The sequence below is a fragment of the Megalobrama amblycephala genome, linkage group LG12, assembly GCF_018812025.1.
Source record: "Megalobrama amblycephala isolate DHTTF-2021 linkage group LG12, ASM1881202v1, whole genome shotgun sequence".
Lineage (NCBI taxonomy): Eukaryota > Metazoa > Chordata > Actinopteri > Cypriniformes > Xenocyprididae > Megalobrama > Megalobrama amblycephala.
In genome coordinates this window covers 26201316-26215183 of record NC_063055.1, presented here as the reverse complement: position 1 = coordinate 26215183, position 13868 = coordinate 26201316, and the positions used below count along the sequence as shown (strand labels likewise).

At 38.8% G+C, this 13868-nt stretch overlaps 1 protein-coding gene across 1 annotated transcript in view; it reads left to right on the top strand.

Moving 5' to 3' along the window:
* Positions 1–5066, top strand: part of lmx1bb (LIM homeobox transcription factor 1, beta b) — a 77139-nt gene extending 72073 nt beyond the window's left edge. Inside the window, exons 8-9 of the mRNA XM_048210671.1 lie at positions 1232–1390; positions 3819–5066. Of these exons, the coding sequence (XP_048066628.1) occupies positions 1232–1390; positions 3819–3976 (317 nt within the window). The 3' untranslated portion in view covers positions 3977–5066. The remainder of the gene's footprint in view (positions 1–1231; positions 1391–3818) is intronic.
* The last annotated feature ends 8802 nt before the right edge of the window (positions 5067–13868 follow it).

Here is a 13868-nt window from a genome sequence, read left to right as displayed (position 1 = left end):
CTTAGAGTTTTTGTCTTGTTTCTAATCAAAATATCTTAACGTTCTTAAATCAAGAAGCATTTTCTTGACAAGTAAAAATTATTTTCAGGAAAAATAAGTCAAAATTAAGTAAGTTTTTCCTTAAAACAAGCAAAATAATCTGCCAATGGGGTAAGCAAAATTATCTTATTTCAAACCAAGAATAAGATATATAATCTTGTTTTCAGTTTGGATTAAGATTATTTTGCTTACCCCATTGGCAGATTATTTTGCTTGTTTTAAGGAAAAACTCACTTAAGTTTGACTTATTTTTCCCCAAAAACAAGAAAATAAATTTTACTTGTCAAGAAAATGCTTCTTGATCTAAGAATTTTTAGATATTTGGACTGGAAACAAGACAAAAATTCTATGTAAGAACAGCATTTTTGCAGTGTGGATTATTAATTTATACATATTACAAGTTATACAAGTTATTAGGGTCAAATTATCTTTACATTATAAGAAACTTATTGACCTTATTGACAGCCATGCGGGTCTGCAGAACTCCTCTCTTTGGCATCATTTCCTGTTTTTGTTGTCGTTGTTGTTGTTTTTCCTCCTGCATGTTGGTTAGACCATATTTGATTTGGTGGGCTTTTTTTAAATGAATTTATAGATAGGACCAACAAAATAAGCATGCTATCTATCCTTTTATTTTTTTTACTCAGTTTCTTGAAAAATCCTGGATTATGGGTAAGCAAAGTGTCAGTGTGGTGAAACTCAACATCAGATGTCTTTGCATCAGAGCAGAAGATGTAATGGAAACTTGTGGAAGCCTGTAGAAATGAATTGCAGACATCTTTCTTGTGAGAGCTCACCACTCAAAAGCAGAGGGCTGAGATGGTGGGCTCCAGACTGGAAGCCACAAGAGTCATTCCTAGCCCTCAGCATTGTGTGTGACTCATAGAGTACTGCCCTATAGGGCTGGTGTCACAGCGTCTTCTCCCAGTACAGAACGAGAGTGTTTCTTGTTTGTTGGTTTTCTTGAAATTCAACTTGATTTTGAGGCCAGATACCAGACCCAGCCTTGATTTTTGAAGAAACCCAATCCACAGAAAGAACAATTCTTACTAAATGAAGCATTAATGTTTTGCATTATGTACAGTTGTTAAACTAACTACGGTCTCCAGTTTGCAGAGATGATGTCAGTCATCTCTACCGTGAGAATGTCGCAAGGGCTGATCAACGTCTTCTTTTTTTTTTCCCCCTCCAGAGGTGATGTCCAATCGGATGGAGGGAATGATGAACTCCTACACACCACTGGCTCCAGCCCAGCAACAGATGGTTGCCATGGAGAACGGTTACAGCACCGATCCCTTCCAACAGGGCCTCACCCCTCCTCAAATGCCCGGTGACCACATGAACCCATATGGTGAGCATCAACCCATGAGTTCTGTCATGTTTGCTCCCTGAAGCTGGGGCATGTGTTTGGACCACAAGGTTCACAGAATGCGACCACACCACCCTCCTTTCCTCATGAGATTACGCAAGCACCCCGTTTTATTTTGAAGTATTCCTTCCAAATGAATTCAGCGTGTTTTAAAACCATACTCGCCCCATCCACTATTCCCAGAGCTACCCATTTGGTTTATTCGCTCTGGGTCTCATAGGGATTAATGGTGTAGTCTGTTATGCTGTGTGACACCGTCTATTGGATGTTTGGTAAAGAGCCGAACGATGATCTGTGGTGTGGCATGTAAAAACAACAATGGTTAACCATGATGACTGACGCTCAAAGTACCATGGGAAAGCATGGGTCTGCTAGCAAAACAACGCAATGAGCAAAACCATTGAGAGCTAACTAGCCACATGCGCTTTTGTCAAAAAAACAAATAGCATCCATTACTAATTCATAAATGTCGTTATGTTTTTAGAGAATTGCATCTTATGACATTTTACAACCTAAACTAACCTTTCCTTCATAAAAACATTAAATTATCTAAAATTTTAAAAAACTTATGTACCTTGACATGAGCTTTTGAGGGACTGCAAGGGTCTTCTCTAAGTTATCTCTTCCTGTTTTACTTTTTACAGTATTTTTTTGCATTTTGGTTGCACCATTTTAAAGGCCCACTGAAACGCTCAGCATTATTGAATGTGTTGACGTAATTTCCACTGAAACAGGAAGACAAGGTGGGACATGTCAAGCAGGCTAATAGTGTTTTGTTTATATCAAAGCTCGGCCGGAGCCATTGATCTTGGTAAAGCCTCATTTTCTCCTCCTAATCTACTACATATCACTTTAAAATATAGCATTCTATAGAATTCACATGGGTCCAATACATTTTCTAATGTGAAACCAGACATATTTATGCTGTCTGAATCATTCCCTATCCACTGTTTAATGCACTATGTGCAGTTCGTTATGTAGAAAATAGTAAATGTGTGGACACATGACTGATTTTAGCCACAGCTTCAGTGTTTAACTGTAATGTGGGGAAGACGCTTTAATTCTAGAGAGCATTTGATTGGACAGAAAATCTGATGAGAAGCTGAAGTGCAGAGTAATGTCATCAAAATCATTGATCCGTATTGGCAGAAGTGAGAGACTGTAAGTTTTGAATATATCTTCTGAATGCAAATTTTGTCATTGTTTTGGAGCACACTAGCTTATCAGTAAGGCTAACATATTCATACTAAAAGCCAAAAAACTTAAATGTTGATTTCATGGGGACTTTATTATATAAATATAAATATTTTAAATAGAATTCTGTCTGATTAAGTTTTCTTTTCAGTCATTTCATTTTTCATTCATTTTAATGAGGCGTTTTTTTTTTTTTTTACTTCGTTATGTTTTCAGGACAGTTATATCAATGTACCATGGGAAAGCATCCATGCGTCTGCTAACAAAACAACACAATGAGCAAAACCATTGAGAGCTAGTCATATGCGCATTTGTCAAAATTTGGTATAACGTTTGGGTAAGAAGCGAACATTCGTAAGATGCGATAATTCCTCAGAGTGAGGCATTTTCTGCACAACTACAATTGTTCTCAGTATTATTGACATTAACTTCAAGCATTAACCACATAAATCTGGAGACATCGGTCACAGCCAGCCTAAAAACAGGTCCCAAGTGTCTTGTCATTCGTTCTCCTGAATGGCAAGACCCAAATCCCCGGTCTCATCACACTCCAGCTTGGGTTTTATGGGAGAACAGCAGGGACAGACAACATTGCCAGCTCATTAAAAAACCATAGCCCATCAACCTGTCACTGTCTTGCGGAATGGTGTCATTAAGTACTGCAAAGCGTATTACAGCTAACTGTGCCCACAAGGAAAATGATAGAGCGGGAAGATTAGCTCAGAAGTAAACATTTGCTATTAGCTCGGTTGTTAGTGAGAAACCATTCAGTTTAACAATATCCGATTGTCTGGAATGTGGGATCCCATACAAATACATAATTGAACAGTCATAAATTTAATGTTGTTTATTTGAAAAGTGACTTTTAATATAAGGGTCTATGATCATTAACTTTCCAACTAATTTCAAATTTGCCTTGAAAAATATAGGCTATATATATATATATATATATATATATATATATATATATATATATATATATATATATATATATATATATATATATATATATATATATATATATATATATATTGCCTCACTTGCTCATGAGGATCTGCAGAGTTGGTTGCACCACATATACCATAAATATTTCATAATAATAATTAAATTTAATATGAAAAATAAAAACATGCTCATCATAGAAGAGGTGTATTCAGGTTATTGTATGTACGCTTTTTCATACTGTTGACCCGTTTTCTCTTTTCTCTTCCCACAGGAAATGACTCGATATTCCACGACATTGACAGCGACACTTCATTGACCAGCCTTAGTGACTGCTTCTTGGCCTCGTCCGAGGCGGGCTCAATGCAAGCGAGAGTGGGGAACCCCATCGACCGACTCTATTCCATGCAGAGCTCCTACTTTGCTTCATGAAAACCTAAACTGACAAGGAAATGCAAGAGTGGGTCACTCGCTGCAGCTCACTAGTCAGACGCCGCCTATCAAGGAAATACAACGGAATCGTCAACAAAGCTTAAAGACGAGACATCTTAGATAGACATACAGGCAAAAACAGAAAAGACAAGTGAACTTGAAGACTTACGGTCCTTATTTCTCTGCAGTGAAGCGCCAGCTCCGGATGGCCCAGGTGCCTGAGGCTGAGATTTTTTTTCTAGTTACTTGTAGATTGTTTGTACATGACTTTCTCAGAAGTAGCATTTCACTTTATCCTCATTGACTTGTGGAAAAGAGTATTGATGTACAGTTTGACGTCACTGAAGCATCAAGCCTCGACTCATGATTTCCTGCCAGGAGAGGCAGAAGATCAAGACACAAAGCTCATAATGCATGAATCCATATCCTTGTGATTGTTACGTTTAAAAAAAATGGAGAAAAAAATCTTGTGTTGTTCAGATGTTGAAATGTGATGTTCGGACTCATAATTTCCTCTTTTTCATTATGTTCAGCATTGCATTTTTATCACTTTAATAGGTTAGCCCTCTGAAAGACAATGTAGGAAAGCTTTGAGGGGTGATATGTATAGCGTATCTGCATTTGTAAGTATGTTAGTGTGTGTGTGTGTGCGTATGTGTGTGTTCCGGTCTCTTCGGCCTGTGTGGTTGTGCGAGTGTGTGTGTGTGTCTGTGCGATGGTAAGGTACTGTCATTGAAAGCTCGAACCATGTGTATATATACTTTTCCCAAACAAATCAGTTGTGCATGTTAAAAATGGAGATCATTCTATTTATTTAACTAAAACATGCTTTTGAAGGTACTTAAGAAACTGAAAAGCTTTATTTAAAAAGGAGAAAATCATGTTTAAGTAGCTGAGGCATTAATTTCACACCATACTTGTATGTCTTTTAATTAGGAAATACAATGTATCTTTATTCCAGCAATGTACAAAAATATGTGCTATTTATTTGTTTCAGCCCTGACATTGCCGAAAAATGCATTTCCAAATGCAAAGATTGCTAATTTGCCAAAGTCTGTTGGTAGAATGAATAAAGTCCTTTTCTCCTTGATTTTACAGTGTCATATTTATATATATATAATACATTTGTTTCTTTTACTTCTATTTTTGTTATGCTTTCTTTTCTTTTAATTTTAATATTTACATGATGATTTTGTTTTCTTGAACACATGGGATAAAAACTTAAACTAGAAACTAAAAGTAGCTTAAAAGTTATGTTTAAAACATCCCTTCAACCAAAAACAAACAAAAAAACAATAATAATTTAAAAAAACAATATACAACTAAAATATTAATAACACACTCAGACTAAACAAAAAAAAAAAGCATAATGGTGTGTACATTTAATGCATATTCCATCTGTCACACATGCATCATTATGAAGCCTGAGTGGACGTTTTCTATGAAGTTAATGTCTTTTTACAACAATAGGTTTTGAATTACTGGAGATGGGAACAAAGCTTTGCGAGCAACGTGTTCTCTGGTGTCACACGATCACGCATCACATGCCACAAACTGAGCTCATGCATGCGTGTTGGTACAGCAATTGGAGCTCTTGCTTTCCAAGTCGCACAGGCCGTAAATTAATCCAGCGCAGTTTTAGATTCCTCAGCAGACAGAGGCCTGAAGGCCAGATCTGGTACTAGCTTCGCAACCGGCTCTCTCTGATGATGAAGTGGTGGTATATCTTGTCTTATCTCGCTTTCATCTGCCATCACAGGTGTTAGTAGGTGTGGTTGTTCATCTAGTCTCTGTCAGAGCAGGTCTTATCAGTAGATCCACCACAGGAACTCTGCCAAGCCTGGATCTACAGTGACACAGCAGCTCCTCACATTCAAAGAAGTGGGAAGTGGGTGGCATTCTGTTCGACCCACTGACCTTTGCGTGGCTTCCTCTGGAAATGCATTTCTGTCATTCTTTCCAAAACTGATGACCCTCTTTTTACTCAGAATTTCAATAAGGACTGCCACTTACATGTGTGGCTGTAATGAGGAATCAATTATTTGAAAATTCAGTGGTGCCAGGACACAAAGGGCTTTTCATATTTGAATTTAACCCTGGATCATGCTTCACACTGCTCACAATTTACCCGAAGTTAACAATTAATACTGGGGATTCTTAAGATGATGTTTCACACGGTATAGTATATAAACTCTGTCACTGATTGGACAAACCTCGTATTATATATTTCCAACTGCTTTATCATTTTTTCCTGAATGGAATTTTCTAACTATAAAAGTAAGAATGAAATGGTCTCTTCACTCCAACCGACGCATTTTCGTTACCATTTCACATTTTCCCTTCAAAAGCTGAAACTACTGTTTATACAACATGCAGTTTTCATGTGAATGTTAATATGAGGAACGTAATTGGCTGTGCGCTCATAATCTTTAGTCAAAATAACTTCCCTTCCCACTTCTCTGATGACAGGACAACCCGTCGCTCACATGAGATCACAGCAATGGCAAACGATTCAATAATCCAATCAATACCCAATGGACTAAACCAAGTCCCTCACTAAATTTTGTGTCACAATTGGGAAGAAACATTTTTTCCCCAGGGTTTCATAACCCCTGGGAAAAAGCAGTGTTAACCCCGCTTCTAAATTACAAGGGTACAACTTTCTTCTATCTGGGGTTAAAGAACGATGACAACTCAGGGTTAAGCATGGTGTGAAAAGCCCTAAATAGGCTTACAGTGCTGCTGGACATGCCGCCTCTGCCTGCATGCAATGGCCACCTGCAACTCAACCAGGCCAAAGCACTCACAATGCACAAGAGTAGTTCTGAGCCAGGGGTTGATGCAGGAAATGCGCACGGTGACTGACCATGATGAAAGTCACAGCGCAGCCCCTCGGCCAGATGATGTCCACCTTGGTGGTCCAGAAGCACCCCCTGGCTAAACCTTGCAGAGGTGCAAGGTGTCGTCAAAGTGGGCTTTCTCGATGCTCCCATCTCACAAGGTGGCCTGTTTGGCGACGCTGTCGAGGACTGTGCCCAGTGCTTCTCTGCAGTCCAGAAGCAGGCTGTGGCTGTCAAGAGCAAGACCTGACATGCTACCAGACTGTCGTGGGCTGCCCCTCGGTCTGCTCGTCACCAAGGGCATCCGTCCCCTGCAAAAACAACAACAAAAAAGGTCCGGCACGGCCAGCTCAACCGTGATGTCGAGCCCCACGGGAAGATGACGGCACCCGTCTCAGCCACCGTTAAATTCTCCAAGCGTACGGCACTACCCCTGGGCAACCCGGAGAGGGAAGGAGCTGCTCTTCCCCCCGAAGAGGGCTGAGTAAGAATCTTTAATTAAAATTTCTGTTCCGCCACTGACCCCATGGCTAGCAGTATCAAAATTCATGTTAAAAGTGCAGTTTTCTCTATCTCGGGGTCCCAAGAGGGTGCGGACAGCAGTGTGCGATGCTATGCCTTGCCATCTCCCTTTCATCCCCGTCTCTTATCGCCAGTGGGCAGCAGTGTGCGGTTCGAGGACATTATGCCTCCTCATACACTCCCTGCTCAACCATGGAGCCAGGTTAATGTTGCAACACACACTCAGACCCCACTTCTGGACACCATGCCTTTCGAGTTGGGTCCCTGTGACCCACTTCGCTGCCCTACTGCGGGTACGTCTGTGGTCCCTCTGGTCTCACTTGTATGGTCACTGTGGGCCTGGCTAGCGCTCCCCAGCCAGTCTCGCTGACTCATTGGGACCATCAGACTGGGCTATGCGATTCAGTCCGTCCGGCGTCCCCCCAAGTTTAGGGGCATTTGGTTCATCTCTGCGCTGACCAGTCCCTACAGTATTCCAAGGAGAGTGTTGTACCTACTTCAAAACCCAACGATAGTTGGGGAGGGAAGTGAATGAGGTAGAGGGAAAATATTGCCCATCTAGCAGTTCAACCCTGACATAAATAAAGGCACTTCTCTAGGATCTGCTGTAGCTAGTGCTTTAACATGGGTCAAACTAGCGAGACCTATACAACACTCACCCAAATGGGAGCATATATCCCTACTTCAATACAGTGGTTGGGGAGGGAGGTAAATGAAGTAGAGGGAAGTAACTGCCCTACATATTCCATTGAACCTGCACCCTGCATCAACCCTAAGGGAGTACCTCCCAAGCAACCGTCTGCAGGGGAGTGTACAATTGAAGAGTTTATTATCAAAAACAGATAACTCAATTTTTATTCATTCTCACAAATCATGTTTTCTATTGTGCATTCCAAGTAATATCAATCAAACTGCAGTTGAGTTGATTTGATTAAGTAATAATAACTCCAAAAAAATGCAGGTAACTTACAAAATTAAAGTTCATTGAAAGTATGTTTTTTATATATACATTAAAAGTTTGTTTCTTAGCAAAAGCAGTTAACTCCAACAGTCGTTTTTTGGCAAAAGCAGATAACTCCACATTTCATGTTTCAGAGTTAAACAAAACCAAGTAATTGCTTTGTAATTGCATTTAAAACAATAAATCCTCGATCACTTTTAGTCAGCTTTGAAGAAACTCCCCTCAGCTACCGTGTCTTTTTGAAGTGACTAGAAGCCTTGTCACCTGACCTGAATACTGTGCGCTGATTTGCTAAAACTGACTTATCGGTTTCTGTACACAAACAACAAGGGCGCTTGTCGGTTTCTGCTGTAAAACGTGAACTCACGATGCCTTGACAGTGGACAATACCGGCTTTTCTGACAAAACTGATTTAGGGATCAGAACGTGCTAGATGTGGAGAATAACGCACAGCAGTTAGTTCATCTTTTTTAAAAGTGGCGTTTATCAGTTTTTGCAAATTAATTCTTCATTTTTACTTTAAACCCAAACATAGGGGAAAATATAGCTCAAACCTTGGAAACAAGATGCATCAAGGTATCAGAGCAGATCAAGAGAAATGTCAGACACAATCAACCTTCTCCCACAGCCACTGACCCATGCCACTCTCACTTTGGGGGGCATGTGAAGGGGACAGGCTGTCCTTAGAGGAGTATACTGAACCAAAGCATTGCTCTGGACTAGAAAAGATAGCGGAATGTAACTTTTTTTGTGTGTGTGTGTGTGACACACTCTTTACATTAGTCCATACTCTGTGCCTATCACATAGACATTCCACATTAATCAGATTCTTTCCTTCTTTTTTAGATTAAACACCAACATGAAAGTATTAGAGCTAGCATGAGGAGTCCTGAAAGGGAAAGAACTTCCCTTCAGACTCATCCCATGCTCTGCCTACAATCCAGGTGTCTGATCCCGTCTTGCTGCTATGGCGGCCACGGGACCCAAACCGCGAGGTCCACTCAACTCTCATCCCTCAAGAGAGAGTCAGGATGGAGCTTCTCACTGTGACCACATCACAAAACATGCATTCAACTCCCCCAGAGCCGAACTTGCTCAGTTCAATGCTAGATTCTTATCATTCGTTTGAGAATCAAGGGAGAATAGTCTGCTACCATGAATGCACCGTTATGAGTGCCTTCAACTGTACTCGCATGTGCAAATGCTGACTACTATCCCTCGGGAGAGAATCAAGGAAGAACAAAGCTTTTTACCGGTCTCTTTCAGCCAGTCTCACAAATACATCATAATGAGCACATCCAGCTTCCTCAAGGAATCGAACAAGCTCCACCAGTAGCGCTTGTCTTACACACGCATACAAACAAGCATCTGCTGAAGACAAAAAGGTTGATGACGTGTGAAACTGTTCAGGCTGGTCTAGTTTATTTTACATGTATGAGTAAACAAACACTATCAAAAATACAACTGGCTGTTTTAAAGTTGTGATTTAACAGAAATAGTGACAGATTTTTTTCTTCCATATTGTGATGTACATACGAGTGAAATTTTGAAAAATTGAAAAATTTGGGTTCAATCCATCGGTTCTTGATTGGATGGAGGCAGATCTGAATGCAAGCGTGCAGTCAATTGTTTAAGGGCGGGATTTATGCAAACTAAATGATTAGAAAAATCACAGGAAGACAGATTTCACAGGAAGACAGAGTTATTACATTTTTTTTTATTACAAATTACAAGGTCAAAAAAAAGAGAAAGAAATGAAACATATGCATGAAATAATTATTCACAATATGATCAATAACATGCATTTAGAAAATAATAATGTGAATTTCGGTTTCATGCCAACTTTAAGGCGACTGAAAGGTGAGACATACATTCCTCCCATATTTCCACGATTTCTCACATTCATTTTTCAAGAGTGATTCATCTCCCTCTGTATAATGCTTCTGGTACATCAGTTCAGTGTAGAACATTCAAAGGGTACATTAACTCTTAAATGCATGAATGTTTCACCAATCATTATTAGGCTAGATATTCTGGTTTTTAGCAACCCAGATTTATATCTAACATGGATAGATCTCTACCTTTCTCGATAATATAAAACTCTCCTGATATTACAATTAACAATTACAAAAGAATAAAATAAAGCACATTTTGTTACCTTTTGGAGCAGTTTGAGCGGATGTTTTATACCATCATCTCGGTCCTCGTCAGAGCTCATTTCCCAGTACATTCAGCATCTGGCTCATATTTGCGATCTCAAACATATTCTCAAATCTATCATTCTTTCATATTTTTTTTTTTTTTTCTCATATATTGTTTATAATGAATTGATTGTGGAATACTAAGAAGGTTGATGTCTAACTTTAAAAAATGAACGAGGAGGAGGGTAGTGAATGGCATCCTTGCCACTAAAGACCCAAGGTATGCGTTTAAAGGTTAATGATTCATTTGTGATTCATTCCTCATCTACCAATAATTTAGTGGTTAAAAAAAACAGAGCATCTGAGTGAAGGTGAACAGTATGTGTGAGTGGTCTGAACGAGTGACACATCATGTTCAGGTGGGACTGTGTTTACAGTAAACCTGTAGGAGGAGGGGTCATTTATTAATAATTAATCAAAACAGGTTTGGACTTTATTATTATAACAGAACTGTCCAAATCTAGTAGACTACAATGAAGTCATACACAGTTTCCAAGCGGTGTGTCACTTTCTCTTTCGCTTTTTACTATTTTGCATTGGTGCATGTGGTAGTGCCATATCATGTTCAATATTATATTATATTATATTATATTTGGGGCTGTCAATCGATTAAAAATTTTAATCTAATTAATTACATACTCTGTGATTAATTAATCTAAATTAATCACATACAAAATTTTTGCTGTGAAAGTTAAATATTTCAATTCAAATGAATCAATGCAGGGTTTTTCCTGGGTCAAAAATGGTCTTCAGTGGTGACAGACATGGTCATCCACACAAACAGTAAAAAGTGCCCTACCCACGTGATCTGCGAGCCCGATACTGACAATAAAGTACCCGTCACTCTCACTATAATTCTTTCTTGCCCTCTTTCCAAAAAAAACAAAAAGTCATTTTATAGCTTTGTAAGAGAAGATGCTTTTTTGCTAAACCTGAAAAGTATTAAAAAGTAGCATTTAGAAGTTATATTAACTAATAATAAAATTTTCTACCATATACAATTGAATGCACATAGCTAACAACTTGCTTTGTTCTGGTTTCACCTCACTCCAGTCTAAACTAACTGATTTTATAGGTAGGCCTAATTTACTACACATTGTCATTTAAATAACCTGAAAATATTGTGGATTATTAAGGCTAATTTTACTAACCACTCTTGCTAAATGGGGTAAGCACACTTATGTTCTCATTTCAGAGTTGTTCGAGTAAATGATTCATTATAGACCGTGTGGACAGATCAGTTGTTGTCATGATTCATTAAAATGAATCTGTTCAAATGAGTCATTAGGTCGCGAATTGGACATTAGCGGACGTTGATGCGTTGCGTGTGAATCGCGACTGTTATTAGGACATCGCAAAAGATTTGTCAACACAGAAAACACTTCACCACTGGATAGGATTTTCTTTTTGTTTACTGAAAGTGTGGTTTATGTCAGCTGCACGTGCAGGGCGCCTGTCAGAGAAGATGAGGTGACATTCTTTTGAGCACTATTCACACCCAGCGGTTATTCAGGAAAAACATTCTCCGAATGCGCCTCATGAAACATGGATTCAGTCTTACGAACTTTTATCATTGTGTCAGTTGATTTATATTTTAAAATGTGTTAGGTAGAGAGAGTGCAAAGACGGTGCTTATTTTGAAGACAGAGAGCTCATGCGCACGAGGGAGGAGCTCTGCTCGTTCTGTCCGTCAGCGCAGCAGTCGTCTCCCTCCCGCATTTTACAGTCGAATGGTGGCTAGAACGGCTCCAGGTTCAAAGGTCAATACGGAATGGATTAATCTGCGCTATTTTTTTTAACGCGTTATTTTTTCTCAGATTCTATTTTGACAGCCCTAATTATATTATATTATATATTGCTTAAATATACTAAAGGGTTAGTTCACCCAAAAATGAAAATTCTGTCATCAATTTCTTAAGTTGTTTCAAACCTATAATACTGTTAAATGATGTTAATCTTCAAAACAAACAAATTATATATATATATAAAATTAAATGAAATCTGAGAGATTTTTGTCCCTCTACTGAATGTTTATTTACTTAAAACTATGATGCTTCCAAATGTTCATAAAGAGAGTAAATTAAATATACATTGAGCACCCAAATATGGTAAAGGGAAGCTCAGCCGTACTTTCTTGACGCACAGGGACAAACCTCATTGGTTCTTGTAGAAGCTTGAAAAACCAAAGTTTGTTCTTACGCATATTTGAGCTTCTGTTTTCAAATTTGAGTGCTCTATGTACATTTTTGCTGATCAATGTTTATATATGCATAATGGCATAAATTAAATTTGTTCATCATATAAAGCAACCATGAGCTCTTCAGAAGACTTGGATTAAACCGCTCAATTCATATGGATTTCTTTTTTGATCTCTTTATGAAATGTTTTGAAGCATAAGAATTTTGGGTGAGTAGGCGTTCAACAGAGGGACAGAAATCTCTTTGATTTCGTTAAAAATATCTTAATATGTGTTCGGAAGTTTAATAAAAGTTGTATGGGTTTGGAATGACATGAGGGTGAGAAACTGTGACGAATTTCATTTTTTGGTGAACAAACCTTTTAAATTGTAGGATGGATGCTATAATGCAAAATGTGACGTCTTATCTGACCTCATATTTCTATATCTCATATTTCTATTTGCATATATCATATCATGTTGTTTGAACCTAACAAAGACCTGCATTGTCACAGGTAAGGCTAGGGATCGTGGGCCACCCTCTAATCAGAAACACAAAACCTCTGTACCACTCAGCTCATATGTCAGAAATTAGAGTGTAGCTAATTGTGTCCAAACAGAGAGTGAACTGAGGTGAATACGGGTCTGACTGACTGACCAGAGAGTGATCCATACCACTCTTCAGAATACTTGAGATAGGACAAATGGACTGGTGCAAGTAGACAAACATCTCTCCTGTAATATGAGCAAAGACACACACATTGACACAGACAGCAGTAGTTTAACCAGTCGACTTTTCACACATTCTCTTTTCAGCTGCCCTGGCTCCACATAGGAAATTAGCCCTGCAACAATATTTTCGTTAGATTAACTCATTGCCTCATTTTCAACGTGTGAGACATTCATGCGCCTAAATCACCTACATCCCCCATGTTTGTGCCGTTCTCTTCAAAATCCTGACCATGAGAAGTTTGTTGATTCAGTTTATTAAATGAATGAGTGAATAAACTCTCTGCAGTAGCCTCTTAGGCGCACAGCTGGATAGCTGACATCTATGAATCTGTTCACTTGTGATTTCTTTGTAAATACAGAGAGGTAAAAACGCTGTAAAATATGTTTTGTCAGGTATGAAATGTGCTTTATGACATGTGGTAAGTAATAAATGAATTGGTTTTATTCAAGACAACCTGGA